Source organism: Prionailurus bengalensis, chromosome A2 (assembly GCF_016509475.1).
Source record: "Prionailurus bengalensis isolate Pbe53 chromosome A2, Fcat_Pben_1.1_paternal_pri, whole genome shotgun sequence".
Lineage (NCBI taxonomy): Eukaryota > Metazoa > Chordata > Mammalia > Carnivora > Felidae > Prionailurus > Prionailurus bengalensis.
In genome coordinates, this window is record NC_057348.1 from 3102359 (window position 1) to 3128096 (window position 25738).

General features: G+C 59.8%; 2 protein-coding genes and 1 pseudogene across 4 annotated transcripts; 1 reads left to right on the top strand and 2 right to left on the bottom strand.

The window, feature by feature from the left end:
- Window positions 1-5207: 5207 nt before the first annotated feature.
- LOC122488823 lies at window positions 5208-5279 on the bottom strand (annotated as a pseudogene).
- A 2615-nt stretch (window positions 5280-7894) lies between these two features.
- Window positions 7895-16424, top strand: CREB3L3 (cAMP responsive element binding protein 3 like 3). 3 transcript variants are annotated; one of them, XM_043586188.1, is made up of 10 exons: window positions 7895-8014; window positions 8509-8637; window positions 9293-9563; window positions 10441-10553; window positions 11144-11281; window positions 12084-12190; window positions 13899-13967; window positions 15135-15219; window positions 15378-15474; window positions 15687-16424. In XM_043586188.1, the coding sequence occupies exons 1-10, from the start codon at window positions 7988-7990 to the stop codon at window positions 15998-16000; spliced, it is 1350 nt and encodes a 449-aa protein (XP_043442123.1). In that variant the 5' UTR covers window positions 7895-7987; the 3' UTR covers window positions 16001-16424. The 3 variants fall into 3 exon arrangements, with proteins under 3 accessions (XP_043442123.1, XP_043442125.1, XP_043442124.1); XM_043586190.1 differs by having other exon boundaries at window positions 11147-11281; XM_043586189.1 differs by having other exon boundaries at window positions 9296-9563.
- A 686-nt stretch (window positions 16425-17110) lies between these two features.
- Window positions 17111-25680, bottom strand: SIRT6 (sirtuin 6). Its single transcript, XM_043586196.1, has 8 exons — window positions 25245-25680; window positions 23348-23475; window positions 22800-22982; window positions 20566-20625; window positions 18939-19034; window positions 18776-18856; window positions 18147-18270; window positions 17111-18029 (listed from the first exon to the last, which is right to left on the bottom strand). The coding sequence occupies exons 1-8, from the start codon at window positions 25467-25469 to the stop codon at window positions 17688-17690; spliced, it is 1239 nt and encodes a 412-aa protein (XP_043442131.1). The 5' UTR covers window positions 25470-25680; the 3' UTR covers window positions 17111-17687.
- Between the last annotated feature and the right edge of the window lie 58 nt (window positions 25681-25738).

Sequence of the window (25738 nt, forward strand, 5' to 3'; positions counted from 1 at the left end):
CCTTCGGTCCTCGTGTGCAAAACGGGACCCGCTGTCCTGAGCAGATCTGTGTTGAGGCCAAAGGGCCAAGGCGGCCGGAAAGTGCCAGGCAGGCTTCTGCCCGCGTGTCCCGGGTTTGGAGCACGACGGGTTCCTTACGGGTGCACGTACTGTTCGTGATGGAAACTGACACACAGAGCACAGGTTTGGGGACCTGGGTCCGTGGAGGTTCCTTCTTAGCCCCTCACATGCTTTCATTTATGGGCTCCTGCCAACACCTCGGTGTGAGGAGGGCCTTTACCGCCTTTCACAGACAAGGAAACTGAGGCAGGGAGAGGCAGAGTCATTGGCCCGCAGTCACACAGCTGCACGGCAAGGATGTGAAGCCGAGCTCTGCCCTGGCCCAGCACCGCCTCGTGGAACAGTCACGCATCATGTGTCAGGGGCGCCCCGGGGGGGGTCAGTTGGTCAAGCCTCCGGCTCTTGGTTTCAGCTCAGGTCGTGATCTCACGGTTTGTGAGGTTGATCCCTGCATCAGGCTCTGCACTGACAGCACAGAGCCTGCTTGGGATTCTCTGTGTCTTCCTCTCTCTCTGCCCCTCCCTCGCCCCCCCCCCTCAAAATAAATAAACCTAAAAAAATATTCACGAGTCCTGTGAAAATTTCTAGCAGCTACGTATAAACAGCACAAAGTAAAACTAAGTTTCGATTTAATAATATAGCCTGCTGGGGCGCCTGGGTGGCTCAGGCGGTTAAGCCTCTGACTTCAGCTCAGGTCACGATCTCACAGCTCACGACTTCGAGCCCCGCATCGGGCTCTGTGCTGATGGCTCAGAGCCCGGAGCCCGCTTGGGATTCTGTGTCTCCCTCTCTCTCTGCCCCTCCCCTGCTCATGCGCTGTCCCTCTCTCTCTCTTTCTGTCAAAAATAAATAAACATTAAAAAAATTTTTTTTAAATAAAAAAATAAAAATAAAAAAAAAAATGTCGGTTCGTGCACCGAAGCCGTTCCATAGGTACTAACAGCGGTCCGTGAACGGAACTGAGTATAGGTTTTCACATGTAAATTAATCACAGTGGAATAATATTTCAACGTCACTTTGTCAGTCACCCTGTATACTTCGGGTGCTCCGATGACCGTGTGACGTGATCCCCGCGTGTGGGGCCACGCCGGTCTCATCCACGAAACCTGTGAATTACAGGGCCAGATAGCAAATATTTTCTGCTGCAATGACTCAACTCTGACATTGTAGCATGAAAGCCGCCATAAACAACAAGCAAACCAAAGGGCATGGCTATGTGCCAATAAAGCTTTATTTACAAAAAACACACGAGGGCCGGAACGGGCCCACGGGCTCTAGTCTGTCAACCGGGCACTAAGCTCTGTGATTCTGTTTATACATCTTTGGTTGTTTCTTCTACGAGCACCGATCAGGTGGCTCCTGTGTGCCAGGCGCTGGGGACACTGAATGCGGACACAGGTCTCGTCACAGTTTAGCAGACAGTCCTAGCTGGAGACTTTCTAGCTCTTCACTCCTCTTTCTTTAGGACCTGGACCGATGTTGATGCAGAAGAAGATCCAAAGGCATTTTTGTTGGGACACCTTGGGGGGGAAGGGGGCTCGGTCGGTTCAGCGTCTGACTCTTGATTTCAGCTCAGATCATGATCTCACGGTTGTGAGATCGAGCCCCACATCGGGCCCTGCATCGGGGTCCACAGTAATAGCACGGAGCCTGTTTGGGATACTCTGTCTGCCCCTCCCCTGCTCCGACTCTCTCTCTCTCTCTCTCTCTCTCAAAAATAAATAAACTAAAAAAAAAAAAGTGTTTTTTAAATGACATTCTTTGTTACTAAAACAATGAATATATATATTTTAATGTTTTAATGTTTATTTTTGAGAGAGAGAGAGAGGCAGAGCACAAGCAGGGGAGGGGCAGAGAGACAAGGAGACACAGAATCCGAAGCAGGCTCCAGGGTCCCAGCTGTCAGCACAGAGCCTGACACGGGGCTCGAACCCACAAGCTGTGAGATCATGACCTGAGCCAAAGTTGGATGCCTAACCGACAGATCCACCCAAGCGCCCCAAACAATGAATATTTGTATCCCCCAGGATGTGTCTCTGTGCCTGGCACAGATACTCAATAAACGGTTGTTGAATGAATGCGTGCCCTGATAAATAAATAAAATCTGTGGTGTGTCGGATGATCGTAAGTTGCTGCGAAGAAACATAAAGCAGGATGGGGGATGGAGACTGAGGGGGAGGGGAATTGCAATTTTAAAGAAGGTGGTCAAGGGGGCTTCACGGAGGAGGTGAATTGGAGCAGAAATCCGAAGGTGAAAGGAGCCAGCCACAGGGAGATCTGGGAAAAGGAATTCCAGGAAGCGAGGACAGCAAGTGCAAAGGCCCTGAGGCAGGACGAAGCCGCATGAGTGTGAGGCCGGTGTGGAGTCCCTGTAAGGACTGTCGCGTCATAGGACGAGGACCCAAGAACGCGGCAGGCAAAGAATGAATGTGTTTTGAAGGCAAAGCTGCCTTCACGGGTGGATTTTAATGAACATGAGCAAAGCCCACAGAGATAAAAATAAGTATGGGCAAGTGGGATGTTAATGGAAGGGGGTAAGGGGCCGACATTCGGGAAATGTCTAAACTTATGTTATGATTTATTTTATTATTTTATTTTACTTTACTTTACTTTACTTTAATTTACTTTACTTTATTTTATTTTATTTTATTTTATTTTATTTTATTTTATTTTATTTTATTTTATTTTTTTATATGATTTAAGCAATTGCACAGGCTCGGCTACAAATGAACGTTAATCTCATGCCAGGAGATTAGACTGGCAGTAATTCAGTTATGGGACCTTGACGGTCAAGAAACAGGGAGGAAAAATAACCCAAAGGGGTGTGAGTAGGAAAGAACCTTTTCGGCAGATTCAGAACTTGCCAGAGCTTCTTGGGTACCCATCATGCCCTGAGTAGTGTCGGGGGGAGATGAGAAGACCGCCTTCAGGGGGCTCGGTCTAGTTGTGAAAGGACGAGGCAGAGGCAGACGGGTGAGAGCAGGGAGCAGACACCTAAGGAGAGGGTGCTGACGCGGGTCGCCGTGATCCACACTCCAGCGTCCGGTTCCAGTCGGGGAGAGCTCTGTGGGCAGAATTAAGTAGCGAAAGTGAATAGCGTCCTGTCATACTCCCCTCCCTGCCGTGCAAGGGTCTGAAAATCAACTCGAAACTTTCAGCCAAAAGAGAATCCACCGGCTCACAGGGCTGCCCTGCGTCTGGAGCCCAGCATGGGATTTCAGGTATGGCTGGATCCAGGACATCGGGCCGTGCTGTCGGGGCTCGATTACCCTCTAGCTGCTCTGCTGTGTTCTGGGCGGGCCGCATTCTCCCAGCCTCCCAGCGTGGGGCCACGACGGCCGGCAGCCCCAAACCTACATTCCGTACAGCTTGGCATCCCCGGCGTGCCCGGCGTAGCCATTCTACAGATGGGGAAAGAGGAGGTTCGGAGTGAAGTGACTCCCCCCGGGGCTCCCACAACCCTTGTGAGGAGGGAAGGTAGAGTTCACGCACTCGCTGGCCCATCTGATTCCAAACCCTGGGTTCCTCCCCGCTGTATCATACTTCCTCCTGCGGACCTGTCCTCAGGCTGCCGATGAAACGGGTAACATTTTCTCAACTTCAAGAGTTCCCTGGGGCACCTGGGTGGCTCGGTTGGTTGGGTGTCCTGACTCTTGATTTCGGCTCAGGTCATGGTCCCAGGGTCGTGGGTTCGAGCCCCGCAGCCAGCTCTGCACCGAGCGTGGAGTTGGCTTGCGATTCTCTCTCTCTCTCTCTCTGTCTCCCTCTGCTCCTCTCCCCCACTCACATTCTCTCTCTCTAAGAAAAAGAAAAGGAAAAGGAGAAAAAAGAAAGAAACGCACAGAGGGAAGGATTTGCCTTGGGCAAAACATTAAGGGCTGATACAGATCTGAGCTGCGATGGAGAATGTAAATGTTCCCAGGAGAAACAATGTACCCACCTAACATCTGTCATCATATTTGAACTGGATCTAGTTATACCTAAGTAACACCCGAGAGGGGTGACTTTTGCCCTGGGAGGAAAGCTAAGAGCTAATCTTGGAGTTACATTGCCTTCAAGTTCCATGAGAAAACGTAAATGCTCCCACAAAAAGGGATATACGAGCTCGATATCAGTTATTCGCCTTTTACTAGAACTATTTATAGGTAACAAACACGGGGGTGGGGGGGGGCGGGATGAATTCTGCCCCGGGGCAAGAACCTAAGAGCTAATCCGGACTTGAGCTACAATTCCTCCAGACCCCACTAGAAAATGTATCTGTTCCCAAGAAAAAGGAATGCGTGAACCGGGTGTCAGTCATTCACACTTTAGTTAGAATTAGCACAAAGAGCTTCGCGCGCATGTTCCCTCGGCACCGTTGGAAACCACCCAAGGAAACCTCGGGGATGGAAAGGCAGAGGGATCCCTGAGAAAGACACGGATCTGGGGGAACTACCTCCTGGCGGGGCTCGGCCGGCAATCATTGACCCTTTAGCGTTCACACCAGGAGAAAGCAATCGTGGTGAAAGACAGGCATTTCCTTCTTTGCAGAACGTTACAAGGGCGGCATTGAGCCCCCGTGGGAACGTGGGAACGCTGGGCTTTGGGGACACAGGTGAAGCGATTCACGGCGACAGGAAAAGCATCTCTTAACTGCTAACTCGAATACCTGCTGCCTCTGCATCAGAAAACTTGAAAACGCTGGGGAGAAGGCGTGATCCTCGGTTCGTGACGGTTTTTCTCCTTAAACAAAACAAAAAAAAAAATTGCAATTGTATTTCCTCGGAAGCTGCGCCACTGGTACGTGGGTTCGGATTCGGAGAGCGTTCGTGGTGAGGCCTAGAAAGCCCTTCTCCTCCGGGAGCGCGCCCAGCCCTGAAAGCTGTCCCAAGTCCCACCTCCTCCCGGGGTGGTCTATAACCTTCCCGCAAAGGGGCGTCTGTATTCACGTCTCCTTTTTTTCACTCACGCAGGGCGTCCTGTGTCCCGCACCATCCTTTTTCACTAACCTGGTGCATTTTCCTCGGGGAGGGTATTGTCTTCACGGGGGGGGGGGGGGGGGGGGGGGGGGGGGGGGGGGGGGGGGGGGGGGGGGGGGGGGGGGGGGGGGGGGGGGGGGGGGGGGGGGGGGGGGGGGGGGGGGGGGGGGGGGGGGGCTGAAAACCGGTTGTGTTATCCTGGCTCAGGGGCCATGCTAATCTTCTCTGTATCGTTCTGATTTTAGTACACGAGGCGAGCACGGATTTTTACTTTTATTAAAAATAATAATAATAATAATAATAATAAAAATTTAAAAAAAATATCGTGCCGCGTCCCCTCCTATGGCTGAGCAGCCCCGCGTCGCTTGGCTCGGCCCGCTTGCTCATTCCCTTACCCCCGGGCATTTGACTTGCCTCCCGCCCAGGACAACTCTGCGTCAAGCTGCTACGGACCTTCACACGTTCACGTTCCGGTCTTGGCGGGAACGTCCCTTTCTTGCCGCGAACACAGGTCTGCGTCGCTCTCAGACAAACCCCCAGGAGCGAAATTGCTGAGTCATCAGGGACAGGCGCGTCCAGCCACCCAATTTCCCAAACCGGGTAGATATGACCCCCATCAGCCATGCGGACTCCACTGTGGGAAGGTCACGTCAGAGTCCGGCCCAGCCTTATCTTATACTTGTTCAGATAGCTCTTCATTGGGGCATATAAACGCCTTCTAAAGTCCATAATTATAAAAACAAAAATTTTTTTTAACACAAATATCCTGGGGAGGGGCCCTCCGGGGTCTAAATCTACAGGGAGGGGGGAGTGAGTGCGGCCAGACCCCCCCCCCCCTCGGGCGGGTTTGGATACCAGGAGGAGGAGGGAGAGCTCTGTCTCCAGGGCACCGAGGTCCTGAGGGTCCTGAGGGTCGCAGAGGCAGGAGAAGCTACAAGTCGAACCTCACCCGCTTCATGCACCTGCTGTGTAGGGAAAGCGCCTTATACAGCAGAGGCCGAATAAATATCATGACTGGGGATCACTAAAGCCAAGCGAAGCCAAACACGGCCCTTAAAAAAGCCAACGCGGTGGTTACAGAGGCAGAGAGGAAGTGAGAAACATTGGGAGGCTTAGGGAGATAAGGGCACCGGCGGGACCAGAGGGGACGGTGATTCAGAGACATCCCCCTCCCCCGCCAATGCCACCGGGGTGGGGGCTGGATCACTGCCTGGGGCAGGGGGAAGGACTGAACAGCTTCCCCGGCCCCACCCCCCCCCCTCCGTGCCGGGAGCTCCCCTGTCCTTCCAGCCAGAGGCATCCCCAGACGTGGTCCCCTGTGCCCTGGGGGAACAGCTGCTGTACCACGTCCGCATGGCACGTAGTAGGCCCTCGTGAAATGTTTGTTCCGTGAATAAATGATGATTGGTCCGTTGAGAAAAAAACACACTGGGAGGGGAATTTCTTGGAAGCAAGGAGGGTGTTTTAGTTACCCCGTGACCCTAGTGCCTAACGTCGCGCCTGGCATACAGAGGCTCACTTTAGTCCTCCATTCACTGAGCTCCCAACACCTTCCTGCTGTATTGAGTATAAACAAAATCCTTCACGGTAGCTACCCCCCAAGGCTCCCTGATCCCCGCATCCCCTCCCTGCCCTCCCCTCCTCCCTCTCTCCCCCTGCTCCAGTCACACGGGCTTCCTCCCTGTTCCCCCCAACAGGCCTGCCCAGGTACTACCCCAGGACCTTTGCATGTGCTGTTTCTTCAGCCGGAAACACCTTTCCCCCAGATCTTCCCATGGCTGGCTCTTTCTCGTCCTTCAGGGTTGTACTTAAATGTCACCATCTTAAGGGGTTGCCTGGCTGGCTCCGTCGGTAGAGCACGTAGCTCCTGATCTTGGGGTCCTGAGTGCAAAAGCCCCCACACTGGGTTCAGAGCTCACTTTTAAAAGTGGTGGGCACGCAGGAGGCGCTCCGTGAGCGAGAGCTGATTGAGCACCACTGTGTACCGGGCACTTTCCTAGATGCTGGGGGCCCAGCAGAGAACCAAAGAAACTCCATTCTAGCCCACAAGGCCCTGGGGGGGTGGGGGGAGGGGAGAAATGAAGGAAGACAAAAAACCAGGGAAACAGACGAGAAAATTTCGAACGGTGAGGGGGTTCCGTGACAACCGTGATGTCACGAAGAGCCATGGGGCAGGGCTCCTCTGTTGGGGGCAGGGGTCACCCACCGCCTCTCAGCCATCTGGGCTGGTTCACAAATCATCGAACATTTACGAACCTGTGAAGACAGTCCAGAGTCAGAGGGGGAGGGGAGGGGAGTTAGTCCTGGGCGGTGGGAACAGTCAGTGCAAAGGCCCTGGGGTGGGAACCAGTTTGGCTCAATCCACATTCAGTGAGTAAATGACCCATAGAAGATTCTAGAAGGAACGGGGGGGGGGGGGCGCTGCTCAAGTTTGTCTGTGGAGGGCTTGGAGGGTGGGTAGGAGGTTGCCAGCCCCCGAGGGAAAGCAGCTTCTGGCAGGAGGGGGCGACTTCAGCAAAGGCCTGGGCCGTGCCTCTTGGCTCTGTTCTGTCCCGAGGGTGGACCGGACCCAGTCAGGGGCCCTGGGCTCTCCTGGAGCCCAGCGTCCCGGGACTCAGAGGAGAAACAGTCCCTGGAAGTAGGGGAGAGGTCATGGCAAAGCTGAGGCACCCCAGACTTTGGCCTTTGCCCACTGCAGGCCAGGAAAGCACAAAACATCAAGATAACGGTCTTCCCTCCCTTCCCCCAGCCTGCCCTGGTGCCACTGGCCCTGAACCCTGTCCGTCGTGCCTGTCCCCCAATCGGCACCCGGGGACGGGGCCGGGACCTCCCCACGCTATTTCAGCATCTTTTGGGGGCGGTTACAGAGCCGGAGAGAGGAGCGCGGGGAGCCTGGGAGCCCGGTTGTGGGGTGAGCTCCAGATCTCGGCGGACTCAGGAGGCGGCTGGAGGCAGAGCTGGCCGGCCTCATGAATGGGGATTTAGCAGCTGGAAAGGTGAGCCGTGCCCGGGGGCCACGGGGGAGGGAGGTCTCAGCCAGGAAACCCTCCCCAGACTCCCAGTCGTGGAAGGAGCCTCACGCCCCCATTGCACGGATGGGAAGACCGGGGCTCGGAGAGAGCGCGTCACAGCGGAAGTCCGGCCTCCATCCTGGGGCTGCCCTTGTCTTTCCTCTGGGAGGGGAGAGTAGGGATGGGCAGGGGGGGAGAGGGAACTAGTTTCATCGGCCCCCCAGGGGTCGACCAGGCTGCTCCCCTCCCCCCCCCCCCCCCGCCCCCGTGCCTGCACCTTCTAGAACTTTTAAAGAAATCGGCTCCCATGCCCTGAGGAAGCCCGTGTCAGCTCCTGGCCCTTCTGGAGAAGGAAACTCCAAGGGCAGCGGTGGGCTGAGCCCGGGGGCTGAGGGGGGGTGGGGGGCGGGGACTTGAGGGGGGGAGGTGGGAGGAGAGGGGGCTGTGTGACCCTCATGCCTGTCCCCTCTTTGCCCCAGATGGCTTCCTCCACCGGTCCCATGGGCCCCATTGGCAGCCTGGAGCTCCTGGACCTGCTGTTTGACCATCAGGACGGCATCCTGAGACACGTAGAGCTGGGCGAGGACTGGGGCCACCTCGAGGACCAGGTGAGGGCACGCCAGGCCTCAGACCGTAGCCTCGCTCAGCTTCGTGCAGCGTTCAGGGCTCACGGCGCCCACTCTTGGCAAAGCACATCCTTGTGCTGAACCTCTCAGCCACCCTAAGGGGTGGCTGACATTAGCTTCTTACAGGTGGAGAAGCCAAGGCCCAGAGACGGGCAGTAACTCGTCCAGGGTCACACAGCAGTTTGGGGGTGGGTTTGAACTCCAACCCGGGGCTTGTGCCTCGGGTGGTACCCGTGCTACGAGATTGTGTTGAGGCTCCAACAACCCCAGAGGAAGGAGCCTTAGCTCGTCTGTCTGGCAGAAAGGGTAAGTGCGGCCCAGAGAGGATCAGCGGCTTGCTCGGTCACACAGCAATCGGGAACAAAGCAAAGAGGGTTTAAAAAAAAATTTTTTTTAATGTCTGTTTATTTTTGAGAGAGAGAAAGAGAGACAGAGAGAGAGACGGAGTGCTACAAGGGAGGAGCAGAGAGAGAGGGAGACACAGAATCTGAGCCATCAGCACAGAGCCCGACGCGGGGCTCGAACTCACAGACCGCGAGATCGTGACCTGAGCCGAAGTCGGACGCCCAACCGACTGGGCCCCCCGGGCGCCCCCCGCATAGAGGTTGTAATGCCCACCCTTCTCTCTCTGCCCCAGCAGGTCCTGCCAGGCCCAGACTCAGATGATTTCCTCAACTCCATCCTGGCTTCTGGAGACTCGGTGCCCACCTCCCCGATCTGGTCTCCTGCAGCCAGTGACAGTGGCATCTCTGAAGACCTGCCCTCCGACTCCCAGGACACCCCTCCACGCAGTGGGGCAGCCACCACCCCCGCGGGCTGCCCCTCCTACCACCCGGGAGCCCCCTGCCTCGCCGGGCCCCCCGGACCCGTGGCCCAAGTGCTGGACGCGTCTGTGGCCATAGACTTGGGTGGGTCCTCCTTCCTTGTTCACTGCCCTTGCCCGTGCCAGGCGCTGGGCGCCCACACTCGCCCTCTGAAATAGACGCTGTCATGGGCCCATTTCCCGGACGGTGAAATGGAGTCCCCGTGAGGTGAGGCCGTGAGTCACGGCTGCTGAGCTGGGGCGCAGCCCCCGCAGCCTGGCTCCCGCTCCAGATGCCACGCTTCCAACCTCATCTCTGTACGTCGATGCCAGGACCATAGTAGACGTTCAGTGACAGACAGGGCGTGAGGTCCGGGGACCCCAGGCCTCAGACGCTCCCCTCCTGGATCTGGGGAAAGCTGGCCTGATGCGGAAGACACCCCTCCCCGCCGGCAGGGCCGTCCTCTGTCCCTTCAGCTCTTATTAGACTCGCTGGAGAGTTAACAAAACGGAAGCTCAGAGAGGTTTGGTCACTTCACCAAGGCCACACAGCTCTGCACAGTCGGGATAAGAGCCGAGAGCTGAGCCACCCCGAAGTCTGTGCTCTGGGGAGCACCTTGCCTCCAGCGTGCCGGGTGCCAGGGGGAGGGAGCCGCAGGTGAATCAGACCTGGGCAAGGACCAGGGGGAGATAAGGCCAAGCCGGCTGGAGACCTAGCCTGTAACCCTGGCCAGTAACAGCCGGTCCCTCCTGGCTTGGCAACGGGTCCCTCAACAACGTCCTGATGAGTCGGCTTCCCGTTTTCCATCGGCGGGAAGACCGAGGCACCGGTCGGGGATGCTCCCCTCAACCCGGGGCCTTGGGGCCCTAGCGCGTTGCGGTCAATCCTGGCGGCCTTGCTGGAGGAGGCAGGTAGAAGCGGGGAGCTCAGGGGCCCGCGCGCGTGACCCCTCCGCGTCTTTGTCTCCATCTGCCCTGCTCAGAAATGTGGAGCCAGGGCCTCCGTCGTGAGGAGCGGGCTGAGTTGGCCGACCTGCCTTCGAGCTGCAGCCTCACGGTGAAAGACCTCCTCCTCTCGGGCGGCGGCGGCGACCTGGTGAGCAGCCCGGACCCCACGCCCCGGAACTTCAGCCCTTGCGGGGCTGCCGGGGGTTCGTAGGGCCCCGACGCCTCCCATTTCGGAGACGGGAAGACTGAGTCACACACGGGGTGGGGCGCTTGCCGCCACGGTCGTCGTCATAACGTTTTTTAAAACGGCTGAAACTTACCAAGTACCTACCACGGGCCAGACACTCTTTTAAATGCCTTAAATGCGTCATCTTTTCCCGTTATTATTATTATCGGAGACAGAGAGAGAGAGAGGGCAGGGGAGAGGGGCAGAGGGAGAGAGAGAATCGCAAGCGGGCTCTGGGCTGCCAGCCTGGGAACCGGACGCGGGGCTCGAACCCGCGAACCGCGAGATCGCGACCCGCGCCGCGGCCGGAAGCTGTTTCGCCCACTGGGTTCCCGGATGCGGAAGTGCCGGCTCTGGGGGCTGGAGCTCGCTCTCTGCGGCCCCGGGGCCAGCGGGGGCCCCACGGCAGACGCGCCCATAGGGCCCCAGGTCCGGTGTCTCGTTCGCTCCCGGGAGGCGGTTTCCCTGCCCCCACAGCCGTGTCCCCCTCCCGCCCCCCCCCCCCCCAGCAGCAGCAGCATCACCCGGGGGCCCCTCACCTGCCCCGGCCTGCGACCCAGCACTGCCAGGAGCTGGTGCTGACGGAGGACGAGAAGAAGCTTCTGGCCAAAGAAGGCCTCACCCTGCCCACCCAGCTGCCCCTCACCAAGGTGAGCCCTGGCCCCGGGCCTCGCCCCCTTTTCTGCGGCCACCCGCCCTCGAGTGTTAGGACGCGTCCGTCCCTGGAGCCCGGAAATTCGCCCTTGGGCCCAGCTCAGCGGGCAGAGCCCCACACCTGGGGGGGCCAAGGGTGGCCTTTCGGGGGGCAGCGGTTTGGGCCCCGGGGGGCCGCCTTGTGCCTTTCGCGCTGCCTCGTAGCCCCTTGCAGGCCGGAGCTCCCCAAAGGGGTGACCTGTGCCCCCTCCCCCAACCCACGACCTGCACGCGGACTTCGATTGGGCCGCGCGCTGCATTTTTGCGAAGGCTTGGATCGGTCGCTAAAATGTCTCTGGCCAGGAGTGTTCACACACGATTTCCATGGCCGTGCCCCCCCCCCCCCCCACGCCCACCCTTCCGCCCGCAGCCCCCGCCCAGCCCGTTTCGCCCAATGTCAAGACCTGGGTTCGCCATCGCCACCGGAACATCCGCGGGCCCCCAGAAAGGCGCCGTGCCCAGGCATGGCCAGAAGGTGGCGCACTGGCACCAGCGCTCAGAGTGTGGCCGCCGGTTCCTACCTGGGACTGGGATCCGGGAAAATTCTCAGGACCCGGGACCCCCCCACCCCCGCCCCCGCCCACCCCGGAGACTTTGCACGAGTTCAGGGGGACGAAAGCGGTCTTCGAGTCATGGGGAGTCTGCCCCCAGCTCCCTGGGTCTGGGAGGGCTCCCCCCCCCCCCCAGGAGCAGGGGTGAGGTCATGGGGGCCAGACAACAGGGTGGACCCTCCCCCCACCCCACCATGTCACTGTGCAGTATGAAGAGCGAGCGCTGAAAAAAATCCGCCGGAAAATCCGGAACAAGCAGTCGGCCCAAGAGAGCCGGAAAAAGAAGAAGGAATATATTGATGGCCTGGAAACTCGGTAAGGCTGGGGCCCCCGGGGTGCCCTTCTGGGGTGCGGGAAGGGGACCGAGACCCAGGGAGAGCCGTGCAATGGGGCTAAGGTCACAGTGTGGGGGGGGGGGGGCCTGACAAAATGAGAGGTTTCCTTTCTCTCTCGGGGAGAGGTCATTTGTCATGTGAATTACAAGCGTGGGAAGATGCCCGCCCGGAGATGCCAGCGGTCAGGCTCGGGGTCCCTTTATCCCCTGGAACGTGAGGCACCAAGAAAGGAGGATGTATTACCCATCTTGCCGTGGGGCTCTGCCTGGAGCTGGGGTGCTTACCCACTCTCTAAGCCGGGAGTGGCCTGACGGAAGGTTACAGGTCTACCTGGGTCTTCTTTTTCTTCCCAAGTCAGTTTTGGGATGCCGTACTTGTCCGGGAAGCTGCTCACTGCAAATGTGTCGACATCCAGTGGTTCCCAGTTCTCTCGTTTTGGTTTGCTAGGCTCTGTGCTGTCGGCAGGGGAGGGCCAGGGGGACACAGGGAGACCCAGAATCCGAAGCAGGCTCCAGGCTCCGAGCTGCCCGCACAGAGCCCGACGCCCCGGGTCTCGAACCCACAAACCGTGAGATCTTGACCTGAGCCGAAGGGGGACGCTCAACCGACGGAGCCACCCAGGCGCCCCTGCCTTCTTGGTTAATCTTGCCAGAGACTTATTTATTCTTTTCAAAGCGTGGCTTTCTGGCTTTTACCTCCTACCCACCTGTACTTTTGTATTCTTCCACTTCTGCTCTTAGATTTGGTATGCCCCCCCCCCCACCTTGATGTTTGATTTTGGAGGGGGGGTTGCTATGTTGCTCTCTTGCGAACTTTCAACACGTGTGCGTCCAGCTTGTTGAGCTGAGTAAAGGTTGGTGAAGGTCCGTCCCTCTCCGCACTGTGTTAGCCGCACCTCTCGAATCGTGATTACACAATTACACAAGGGCCATTACCATCTGGCCCTTGAATCTTCTCTAACTTATGTCCTGGATTCTTATTTTTATCCCATGAGTCATCCAGAAGGAGGGCCTTTCCGTGGGGCGGGGGGGGGGGGTGTACTCTCTTGGCTGGGACATATCGTCATGCGGGAATTTGAGTATTTCAGTCCCACATCTGGGTGGTCTGGGGCCAGACCACGCCCACATATGGATACAGGTGGGAAACATGGGTCCCCCAGCCTGGATCCGGGAGCCCCCGGATGGACTCGTCACCATTGTCTTAGTCCTCAGATGCAATCTGCGAAGCCCCTGATCAGCTTTATGTCGTGTTGTTCTCCCAAATGCTCTGTGAACTGGGTAATCGTAGCCACTTTTTACAGGTGAGGGGACTGAGGTCAGAGAGCAGAGCGGCTTGAGGTCACAAGGGAGGGTGAGGACTGTAACCTGGCTCCCCGTGGACTCCCCATCACCCTCCCACTCAGTCTTCTGGAAGCATCGCTGCCCGAGTTTGGCATTCCACGGCCCGTCCTCGGGGCACAGACTGGAGCGATGCCCCCACATCAGTGCAGACGTGGGGCCTGGGAGCCAGGCAGAGCTGGGTTCAGATCTGGGCCCTGTCCACAGACTTGCTGGGTGGCTTTGGATGAGTGACTTCCCCTCTCTGGCCTTGGGTCCCCTGCCTGTAAAATGGGCCCCCCCAGGGAGACGTCAGCCGAGCTAGTTGGTGACGCACGGGTTCTGGAGGTCACTGTGGCATTGTCCCTGCAGGATGTCAGCCTGCACTGCCCAGAACCAGGAGCTTCAGAGGAAGGTCTTGCATCTGGAGAAGCAGAACCTGTGAGTCTCGGTCCAGCTATGGGAGAGGACAGGGGAGCCGGCCCCCAGCGTCCCTTGCAGGAGGGGTGGACAACGTGGGGGACAGCCTCTGTGATGGCAAAGCAGAGCAGGGGGTAGGGGCTCCACCTAGCAAGGGTGCGGGCTGCATGGAGGAGGGCACTTGGAGTCGGGGAAAGGCGTTTGCGGTGGAGGAAACGGCAGACGAATGGCCAGAGGCCGGAAGCACGGTGTGCTGGAGAACCGAGTGCGGCTCTAAGAGGCGCGGCCGTCTATTCAATATTTGTTTAGCCTCTCTTCTGTGCCAGGCGTAGTTCTGGGCCCTGGAACCACAGCACTGCACAGACAGGCTCCCTACTTAAAGAACTCATGGTCTGGTGGGAGACAGACTCAAGACAAAGGGAAATACGTAAAAGATAATTCACATAGCGATAGCCACTGAGGAGAAGAGTGAAGCAAGGTTAAGGCCCCGGAGAGCGAGTGGGGGTGGGGGGGTGGCGCTACTCTGGGCAGGGAGGTCAGATGTGATGGCTTTTGAGATGAGACCTGATGGATGAGAAAGAACCAGCTACCAAAGGATCTGGGGGACTAATGTCCTTGGTGCAGAGGGAACCAGCCTGTGCAAAGGTCCTGGGGCAGAATTGGGTGTGACGTGTTGGAGGAACAGCCAGGAGGCCCGAGTGGCTGCAGCAGAGTAAACGAGGGGGAGAGAGAAGGAGGAGGAGGAGAGGGCAGGTAGGGAGTGGAGCAGGTCATGCGGGGGGCTTTGGGGGCCACGAGGAGGACTTGGGCTTTGACCCCAGGGGCGTGGGAGCCCTGGGAGGGTCGAGAGAAGCCTGCTCACGTCTGAAAAGTGCCGTCTGGCTGCTGCTTGGAGCGTGAACCCCAGGGGAGCAAGAGAGGCCTTGGGGGTCCAGAGTAGAGGCTGGGGTCGGCATTTTGGTGAGAGATAGTGGCAGCCCGGGTCACGGGGGTGGGGTGGCAGAGAAGTGGGTGGGTTCAAGTGGGTGGGATGTGCAGGGAGATTTGTTGAACGACGAGGGAGAGTCTGGGACTTTAAAGACCAGCGGGGCCAGGAGGGATGGATGGGATCCAGACGTCAGCCGGGCTGGGGGGACCCCAGATCACGGCCTCGGGGGGCTCAGCCAAGGCCTGCCCATTCCTGCCAAGGTCCCTCTTGGAGGAGCTGAAGAAGCTCCAGGCCATCGTGGTCCAGTCCACCAGCAAGTCGGCCCAGACGGGCACCTGCATAGCGGTAAGTGCTGGTCCCCAGCGTGACGGGCGTCCTCGGCCTTGGCAAAGGGGTCTGGGTGGAGAGACGAACGCGGCGTGAGCCCCCGGTGTCCTCTGGGCCTCGGTGTCTCTGCTCACAGGGTGGGGGAGGGGTGGGGTGACCTCCCCCGTCTCCGCCAGGTCCTGCTGCTCTCCTTTGCCCTCATCGTCCTGCCCTCCATTAGCCCTTTTGTCGCCAACAAAGCCGAGAGCGCCGGAGACTACGCGCCCGTTCGAGGTCGGTGGGCCGGGGAAGCTGTGCCCTCAGAACCCCTCTGGGCTGCACCGTGGACACAATCCCCTGGGTTCCCTAAGCCCCTGTACTGGGCCTCTGGGGCTTGGCGGGGGGGGGGGGGGCTCCTTGCTGCTACTCCCTGAGACTGGGGTCAGAGAACGGAGGGACTCCAGTCCCCAAGCCCGTCCCTCGTGACCCTCCCAACCCTTGCTCAGTTTTCTCCAGAACTTTGCACAACGACGCTGCGTCCCGTGTGGCCCCCGACGCCACACCAGGCTCCGAGGTCCCAGGACCACGGCCCAAAGCAGGCGCGTCCCAGGAAGGGTCTCCAGGCAGCCCCAGGGCAGACTGGGAATCTCAGGGCAAGTCGGCTCTGGACAACTTGACGGAGGAGTTGGACAACTCGACCCTGATCGCAGACAACTCGACGGAGAAGCTGAACCGGGCCACCCTGCTGGACTGGACTGCCCCTGAGCCAGCGCTCAGCCCTGGGCGCGGGGGATTGGAGGCAGCAGGGGAGGAGCTGTGAGCACCCTCCGGACGTGCCCCCGGGCCTCTCTGCTTAAGGGCCCTTCTGTGGACAGCAACGGGCAGGGGGGTGAGAGGTGAGACCCTGGCGGAAGTGCCAGGATGGAGATGTCACAAAGTCACAGCCACACACCCGCGGACCCAGGCACACACAGGACACGCTCAGACACAGGACAAGCGCAGGGCCACGGAGCCCGAGAAATACACACCCAGGCAAAGAAAGGAACGGACACATACAGAGTGATCCACAGACTCAGACAGACACACGCGCACACCACGCCTCGACAGCTCCCCTGCCCCGGGACTCCTTCCTGTCCCCTGCACACTTGGCTGAGTCTGCGGGGACCCTGGCCCCAGAACCGCAGCCCACAGCTGCGCCTCTTTTCTAAGATTGCAGTGATCCTTAATAAAGTATTTTGGCAGAACACGTTGGCACAAAGCGTTGTCTAGGGCTCCTCGGCTCTTGGAAGGAGCGTCTGGGCCAGCCTCGGAAGGGGGAGTGGGGTGCGGCCCCCCCGCCCCCCCCAGGGTGGAAAGGCTGCCGGCCAGGCGCCGGGAGTGTCTTCAGCACCTTGGAGAGCGGCCTCGAGCGGTGAGCGCGGCGCGCCTGGAACCCGAGGTCTCTGGGGGCCTCAGGAGGCCCTTCATCGCGTCCTCGGATGATCTAGGGCAGCTGCCCACCTCGCTCATCTACGGATGAGGAGACCGAGGCATCGGAAGTGAAGGGATCTCACCGGAACCCGGCTGTGCCCGCGCTCTCCTAATGCGCCCCGCCCCACCCGCTTTGCGCAGGTGCGGGGAGGTGGGGGGCGGGCTGCGAACGAGGCCCAAGGCCACTGGCAGCTCTCATCAAGGGGCTCACAGTCTAGCAGTGGGGGGAAAATATCTAGAAACCACGCACAGGAGTATATAATCACAGAGGGCGCCAGGGGCTCCCCGCTGCGGTATTGCCCTCCCCCTCCTCCACGCCCCCCCCCCCAGGCCTGGATTGCAGGGAGGCCCAGGCAGACTCCACAGGGGGCAAGGGGACCATGCATTCTGCACCCCCTGCCCCGCTCTCCCCGGGACTAGGACCCGGCACAAAGTCGTGGATGTTAAACACAGACTCAGATGCAAGAATTTCTGCTTTTATTGCATTGAAGACTTTTCTGGAAGTCTGGAGGAACCAGGTGGACACGCCTCTTTTTCCCTCTAGCCCCAAAGGCAGTGCAAGCCCCTACTGTCTGTGCCCCCAAGAAGTCTGGCTCCGAAAAGGTGGCTCTGCCCCCCCTTACCTCCCGGAGGGATCACGAAGGCGATTTGGGGGAGGCAGGGGATGGGGAGTGTGAGGGCCCCGGGCAGAGGGAGTTAACTCTTGCTTAGGCTGGGAACTAGGGAGGGCCTGGCTACACCTCCCCAGAGCATCCTGAGTCAGGGGCTGGGGCACAGGGAGGAGCAGGTGCCTGGGGGTCAGCTCCAAGGTCAGCGTCCAGGGTGAAAATGCTCCTCCCCAGGCCCACACCACAGGCCCCTCGAGATAAAGAGACAGGCAGTGGGGGGTGGGCCTGCCCTGGGGCCTGGAGCCCAGCTCTCAGCACCCTGAGGTTGCCCCCCACCCGCAAGGGCAGGTGAAAGTAACAAAGTGAGAACAGTAAGAAAAGATGACTCATGGTCTCTACAAAAAGCCCCACCCTCCCCGGGGCCCCTGGTCAGCTGGGAACCGCTTCAGCCTTCACCCTCTTGGGGGGCCTGTGGGGTGCGGGACTGTCCAGAGGCTCCCTCTTGGGGCTGGTAGGCCCAGAGCCGTTGTGCTGGGTACAGGGCTCCGCGGAGGGCTCCGGCTTGGGGCTGGCGGGTGCTGGGCCATTGAGCTGGGTGGGGGCCTCCTCCTTGGGCTCCAGCTTGGGGGCAGGCGGGCGAGGCAGGGGGGGCAGCGCCCTCTCCAGCACTCGAGGGCCGTCCCAGGTGGGGATCTCCAGGCCCAGGTGCTCCATGAGCCTGGTCATGACCTCATCCACGTAGCCATGGATACGCAGGTCGGCGTGGCGGTCCTGCGGGGGGGGGGGGGGGAGGGGGGGGCAGGGTGCAAAGACAGGCCGGGCTTAGGCAGGGGTCTGGAGAGGAGGAGGCTGGAGCAGGGGGTACATCAGGGTGGGCTCAGCACGTACGTGCTTGGTGGGCTGAAGGTTGACAATGACCAGTCGACCTCCTCGGCGCTTGGTGGCGAGTGGGAGGTTCCCGCTGGGCCGGATTTGCAGGGAGGTGCCCAGAGTGATGGACAGGTCTGCGTTCCTGGGACAAGAAGGGTGAGACTGAGCCCCTCCACCCCCCCCCCCCCCACAAAGGTCTCGGCAGCCCTACTCCTGTCCCACAAGGCGCGAGAGGCCGCCAGCCCCTCCTGGCTCGAGCCCCAGTGCTCCACCAGCCGCCTGGTGTCCGGAACACGCCCAGACCAGCCTGGGCAGCTCGCTCCACACCCTTCTCTGCTCTCAAGGGCGCCCACAACCTGTGCCAGCTTCCCGTCCTCCCGGAGCAGCCTCCCCACCCGGCCAGAAGCAGGGCTGCTGATGCGGGCGTGACCTCCGATGCTTGGGACTCATGGGCCAGAGGCGTCCGCTTGCTGAAGCCTGTTTCCCTGCCCGTCGCATGAGACTGGCGTACAGGGTGTGAGAAGGCTCTGTCACCAATGGGGCCAGTGAGGCCCAGCGAGGGTGCGGCCACCCCTTTCGGGGAAGCCTTTCCTGATGGCTCCCTCCCGTGCTGGAACCTCGCGGTCTGGGCTCACGTGGGGTCAGACCTGCTGGCCTCGTCGGCGAGGGTGAGGTCCCGGTCAGGCAGGGCGTCTTCCCAGTCCAGGACGGTGTCCTTCAGCTCGCCCCTGCGGGGGGGGGGGGGGGATGGGGGTCAGACGGAGACGCGCACCCTCCCCTGGAGCCCGGGTGCAGCAAAGGGTCACTCACCTGCAAGCACGCAGCCCCCTGGCCTTGGCCACGGTGCAGAGCCGGCCCGTGGCCTTGAGGCCCATGCTGCCCACGACGGTGTCCCGGACATACTGCCTGTGTCGGGGGAGGAAGGGGGACCCGCAGGGGTCGGGTCAGCCCACCACCTGCTCCCGGGGCACCCGCTCAGGGGTCCCACTCTTGTTCCTTTGGGGGGAGCTGTTGTCCCAGGGGAGTGGCGGGGGGGCCGCACGGCTGACTCTAAGCGCGAGAAGGCATCCCGCAAACCCAGAGCAGGGGACGGGGGCCTTCCACAAAACAGCTGGCCGGGCCGCACCCCAAAGCCAACAGCGTGGAAGCAGAAGGGGCAGGGAGCGTCCCAGACAGAGGAGCCTGAAGAGACGCGATGACGACATGCAAAGCGTGAGTGACCCTGGGCGGGATCCCGGACGAGGAAACACAAAAACCAGAAGCCACTGGGAACCCGGGCCAGGCCCTGAGTGATCGAGTGATCGCACGACCCTGACTTCCTTTACAGCTCGCTGCGGCCGCGCCAACGGGAGAGCGCAGCTCCTGGGAGGGAGGTAGAGTCTCGGGGGCCTGGGGTCGTGGGCGAGGCGGTCTGCCACTTACCCCTCAACAGCACAGCAAGTAACCAACAAAGTGTGGCGAAACGTTAACAGTTGTCGGATCTAGTCGGGGTCAGCGAACTACGGCCCTGTGGGTGGAATCTGGCCCTCAGCCTCCTGCTTCCGCGGATAAAGCTTTATCGGCACACGGCCACGCCCATTCCTTCGTGTGTGGTCCGTGGCGGCTCTCGTGAGAGCCCACAGTCGTGAGAGGCACTGTCTGGGCCACGAAGCTGAACACATTTTACCGTCTGGCCCTTTACAGGAAAAGCTCGCTGAGCCCTGGTCTAGGCGAGGTAGGGGTTCATTGTACTATTCTTGTGAGTCAGGATGAGGCCACACTGGGGTAGAGTGGTCTCAGTCTAACAGGACTGATGCCCCTGTGACAGACCCAGACACACAGCGAGGAGGCCACGTGACAACGGAGGAAGGCGGGTGGTTAGCCAAGGACTGTGAGAAACATCCAGAAAACACGAGGAGGCAGGAAGGAGCCTCCCCCACAGCCTCCCTTCTGGACTTCTAGCTTCCAGGCTGGGAGCTGTGGGGCCCCTGGGTGGCTCAGTCGGTTGAGCACCAGAGATCGGCTCAGGTCACGATCTCACGGTTCGTGGGTTCGAGCCCCGTGTCGGGCTCTGTGCTGACAGCTCGGAGCCTGGATGGAGCCTGCTTCGGATTCTGTGTCTCCCTCTCTCTCTGCCCCTCCCTTGCTCGCACTCTCTCTCTCTCTCTCTCTCAAAAATAAAACATTAAAAAAAAATTATCAGGCTGAGAACCGACAGATTTCTGTTTTACGCCTTTCAGCCTCTGGCTGTCTGTTACGGGTGCAGGGGACGAACGTCCCTCTCCAGGAGGAACTCGTGCCCCCAGCCTCACAGGCTTGAGGCTCAGGCCCCAGCCCTGCCCCTCCCTGGGTCCCTGGCAACGTCAGAAGCGACTCACAAGGCCCTTCCTTGTGATGGGAAGCGAAGCAGGAAGCGGCCCGGGCTGTCCACGCCTCCCCGCCCTCCGGTGGTACTCACGTCTTACACTTGGCGCATTCCTCCACGAACATGTTTCCGTGAAGCTCCGCCAGCTTGTCCCTACGGAAGGAGAGAGCCACTTGGCCATGGCACGGGATTCTGGTTCCTGAGGCTTCGGGCAGAGCACCGAGCCCTCCTCCTCCAGGAAGCCTTCCCTAAGCTCCAACCTTAGGATCAGCAGATTCCCTCCTTCCAGTGCCTCTGGCTGCTGACCCCACCATCCACAGCCTTACAGATGGCCCAACCTCTCTGGGCCGGAGGGACTGTTGGCCCTCATGGCTGGCCCTACCTCTGCACATGGGCAGACCATTCCCTTCACAAAAGCCATCCACAATTGTGTTGGAACCACCAAGTGTCACCGGGGCTGCAGGACAGAAATTTTAATCCCCAGTTTGCAAATCAAAAGCCTGAGGCGGCGATGGGTGGCCCAGGGGCCTGGACTTGGGAGGCAGAGGAATGTGGGGGCAATTCAGGGTTCCCTTGGCTTCCCAGCTGTGTGACCTTGGGCAGGCCGCTTAGCCTCTCTGGGCCTCAGTCCCCATCTGTGAAATGGGACCACAGTGTCCAACTTCTGGGTTATTTGGAAGAACAATGATCAGACCTGGAAGGCTCGTCCCCCGGCTCCCTCTGTCACCTCTCAAATGTCACAGCCTCCCTGACCTACCTGGTCGAGGCTTCAACTCCCGCCCAACTTTCCCCTTTGGTTCCATGGCAAGGATCACCGCCTGACACAGAATTTACTTGGCTGATTTGTCTCGTCTTCTGCCTGTTTCCTCCCTCCTAGATGATTCCCGGGAGGGTAGAGCTTCTGTCTGTCCTGTGTACTCTGTGTCCCATGTCTGGAATAGCATGTGGCACACGGTCGGCGCTGGGCAAAATAGTTGTTGGCTGTGGCCCATTTTGCTCCTGTCTGCACACACTGGGTGCTGGGGGATTAGTGCTTCCTCCTCCTCCAACACACACACACACACACACACACACACACACACAGCCCGGTGACGCAGTGAAGGCGTGGGTGGTGGGTGCCAGGGATGGCCGGGCGCACGCGGGTGTGCAATCCACGGTGCAGGAGGTCGGAGGCACTGCGGTCCCCAAGTGGACTCCTGCCGGCCCACCCCAAGGCGCTGCCCTCCGCCTCTGGGAAGGAGCGTGCCAGCGGGTGGCTGTGCCCCACTCCCGATCTGCCGACGCGCCCCCACCCTACCATGCTGTCCGGCTGTTTGGGGACACAGATGTCGCCGGCTTTCCCCATATGCCCGTAAAAGCCCTATCCTCCCGTTTGCTTCTGTTTCTAGAAATGTCTACACAGGTCCCGAGGGGCAGGCCTGTAGCCACGTGCCCAGTAGATCGGTCTGACCCAAAGGATAAGACGCCACTGGTTCCGGCCCAGACCGGAGCCCGACGGCAACCCTGAGCCAGAGGGGGCTGGAGGCTTAGTTAGTTCCTGAGGTACTTACATGTCGAAAGGGTGAAGTCCCCAAACGTGGCAACATCTCTAGGTTGTGAGAACTGCCGGACTTCTAGAGAAATTTTATCTTTGGGGGCCGGGGGTGGGGGAGGGGGGCTCCTGGGTGGCTCAGTCAATTAAGCGTCTGACTTGATTTCAGCTCAGGTCATGATCTCACGGTTTGTGAGTTCGAGCCCCTCGCCGGGCTCTGCACTGAGTGTGGAGCCTGCTTGGGATTCTCTCTCTCCTCCTCGCTCTCTTCCCCTCCCCCACTCACTCACTCTCTCTCAACATAAATGAATACACTTAAAAAAAAAAAAAACACCTAAAGAAAAGTCAGTCCTTTGCCCTACTAGGGTTCACGTTCACTATGGAGGCAGTAACGAGGGATATGAAAACCCAACTACGAACATTCTAAATTCTCAGCACCCTCCTCCCCACGCCCAATTTCCCCCGGCCTCGCCCCGAGGGGGATGTCATAGCGGCCCATGGCCAGGCTGTGGGGCTGGCAGCTGAGGACCCGAGGGCAGTCTGGGCCACAGTCCGGGCCGCCGGAGGCCCCGAGCGGTCAGGGCTGGAATCATCCCCCGGGACCGGGAAAGGGCACCCCAATTCTCGATCTGTGCCCGGGCAGCTCTGATGACACAGGACAGCTCTGGTTTCTGGGCTCCCACCCAGTGCCCAGCGCTGCTCCCGGCTGCCCCCCTGCATCGGCCCATCAAAACCCCCCCTCTTACAGATGAGGAAACCGAGGCCCGGAGAGCGCGGGGCCGGACCCGGGCGTCACCTGGGGAAGCCAGAGCGCACGTGCAGCCCGTCCACGTTCTGGCTGACCAGGAAGCACAGGAGGCCCACGCGCTCCAGCTGCACCAGTGCCATGTGGGTCTTCGTGGGCCGCGCGCTCTCGAAGGTGGTGTCGAATTTGGGGGCCAGGCCCCGCTCCTCCATCGTCCAGACGCCGTGGGGGCCCCTGAAGGTGGCAGGCAGGGAGAGACATGGAGAGTTCAGGGATCAGGGAGACAGGAAAAGAGAGAAAAGAGAGAAAAATACTTGCATTAGGAGCTGATTACCCCTAGTACCAATCCTCCCATCTTCTAAGGTAAGAGGATCCCAATAGGCAGGCAGGGCCAGCGAGCCCAGGCAAAAGACTACATTCCCCAGGATCCCTTGCAGCTAGGTGGGGTCAGGTGACCACACTCTGGCCAATGGGGTGTGAGTGGAATGTGGCGCCACTTAAAGGGACACATCTGTAAGGGCAGGGTCTTTCCCAGCCGACATCCCCCAGGGGGGGATGGCAGCAGGTGCTGCCTCAACCTCCCCTTCGTGCCCACAGACCTGAAGTCGGGGATGCCCGAGGCGGTGCTGATGCCGGCCCCCGTGTGGAACACCACACTGGAGGACTGCCAGACCAGCTGCGCCAGCTCCCGCACCTTCCGCTCCAACTCCTCCGGGGGGTCGAAGATCTGTCCGGGGACAGAGCAGAAGGGAGGGGTCAAAACATGTCCCATTGTGGCAAGGCTGCTAGCCACAGATGGGGATGCCCCTGCCTTGCCCAGGGCGGAGAAGTGATTGGAAAAGGTGGCTTGTTCTCATGTCCCTCCTCTGCCCACAGGCCTCCAGGGCTCCTGCATCCCTCAGGGTAGAAACCTAAGTCCTCCCAGTGGCCCGAGGCCTTACACGACCTGCCCAACTCCTCCCCCTCTCTGCTGCAGCCACTCGGGGCCTCCTCACTTTTCCTCCCAACGCACTGGGTCTGGTGCTGCCTCAGGACCTTTGCACAGGCTGTGCCCTCTGCCTGGAATTCTCCCACATGGCTCTTCCCTCATCCCCTTTAGGTCTTGGCTGAGAAGTCCTCTCACTTGCACACCCACGTTCATGGCAGCATCATTTACAACCGCGACAACATGGAGTCAACCCCAGTGTCCACCGACGGATGAAGGATAAACACAGTGCGGTCCATCCACACACTGGAATATGATCCAGCCTCCAAAAGGAAGGACCTCCTGACACCTGTCACCACGTGCATGGATCTGGAGAAGCCAGACACGGAAGGACGCTGCGCGACCCCACTCACAGGGGGTCCCTAGAGGAGTCCCGTCCACAGAGACAGAGAGCAGATGGTGGGAGCCAGGGGTGGGGCAGGGGGCGGGGAGTCAGTGCTTCATGGGGACAGAGTCTCAGTTTTGGGCGATGGAAAGTTCTGGAGACGGGTGGTGGGGGTGGTTGCACAACAGCATGAACGTATTCAGTACCACTGAGCTGTGTACTTAAAACATGGCTAAGACGGTACCTCTCACGTTGTGTGTTTCGACACAATAACAAAAAAAAAAAAAAAAAAATGGAGAAAACAGAAGTCATCTGAGTGGTGCCTCCTGGGCCCTGGTTGCAACGCAGCCCCGGCTCTCCTCGCGACTCCCAGCCTTACTGGTCTCTCTGAAGCTTCCTATCATCTGACTTCTTGCATTGACTTGCCCTTTGTCTGTCTCCCCTCTAGAATGAGGAGTTTTTGTCTGTCTCGGTCCCTACTGGGGCCCCAGGGCCTAGGAAGTGCCTGGTGCACAGTAGGCGCCCCATAAATGTTTGTGGAATCCAGCTAATGGACTGGCGGGAAGAGGAGAGGGACTTCCGGAGGGATTCTGAGGGCTATTAAATACCTCACAGACCAGCCTTTGGGGGATGGAGGCAATCTTCCCCCCACCAGCTTCCAGAAGGGGAGAGGGGACCCAGAGGGAAGGACTCGCCCCAAGTCCTGCAGTGGGCGAAGGGGTCTTTTCTGACACGTGATCATCCCGCCTAGAACCCTTGTCCACCACCCCCAGGATAAAGTGTCAGCTCCCCAGCCCGGCACGTGAGGCCCCTCCGGCCCTGGCTCTGGAAACCTCTGTGGCCTAGTTTGGTCCCCAAGCGTGTTTATTTCCATCTCGCCTTCGCCCCTGCGGTGCCTTCCGCCAGCAACTCCGTCCCTGGCTTCCCCCATCAGAGAACTTGAGGACTTTCCACCGACGCGGGTCCCTCCCTCTATCCCGCCGGGCCGACCCGGGGCTGGGGGTGGAGGGGTGTTCCAGTCCCCGGGAGAGCAGGGGGCGTCACTTCCCGCCCCCTCCCCACTGGGAAGTCCCTCCCATTGTCTAGCCTCAGTGCCTCCCGATATTCCCACAATGCCCCGCTGCTGCCCGGCCCCGCCCAGCCCGTGGCGCTGGGGGCGGCCTTCGGGACGCCGGGCCGCGCTCACCTCGGGGAGGCCACACTTGCCCTTGTCCGCGTACGGCGACAGTCCCGCCGCGTAATTCACCGACATCCTCGCCGCCCCAACGGGAACAATAAAGTTTCTCTTGTTGAGGCCGCTTCCGCCGGAAACGGGGCAGGGCGGGGAGGAAGGAGGAGCCGCGTTCCGCCCTGCGCGGCCAGCCGCTCCCTCCAAGGCGCATGCGCCTCGCGTTGACGCCGCAGGCGCCATCTCAACTGCTGGCAAAGAGGAGCCCGCTTCCTTAGGTAGCGGGAAACGGGGCCAGCCGTCCACGTGAGAGTTCTGCAGTCACCTCTGAAGTGAGGGGCACGAGCGGCCGGTGCTCCCCTTTCTTCTTTTTGCAAATGAGTAAATTGAGGTCCCCACGCCTCTCGGGACGACAGGGAGCTCGTGCTTCTAGTCAAGGCTCTGTCTGCTGCACATTTCAGAAGTTTACAAAGTCACGAACACCCCGCGTTTGTGTGCGGGGGGGGGGGGCG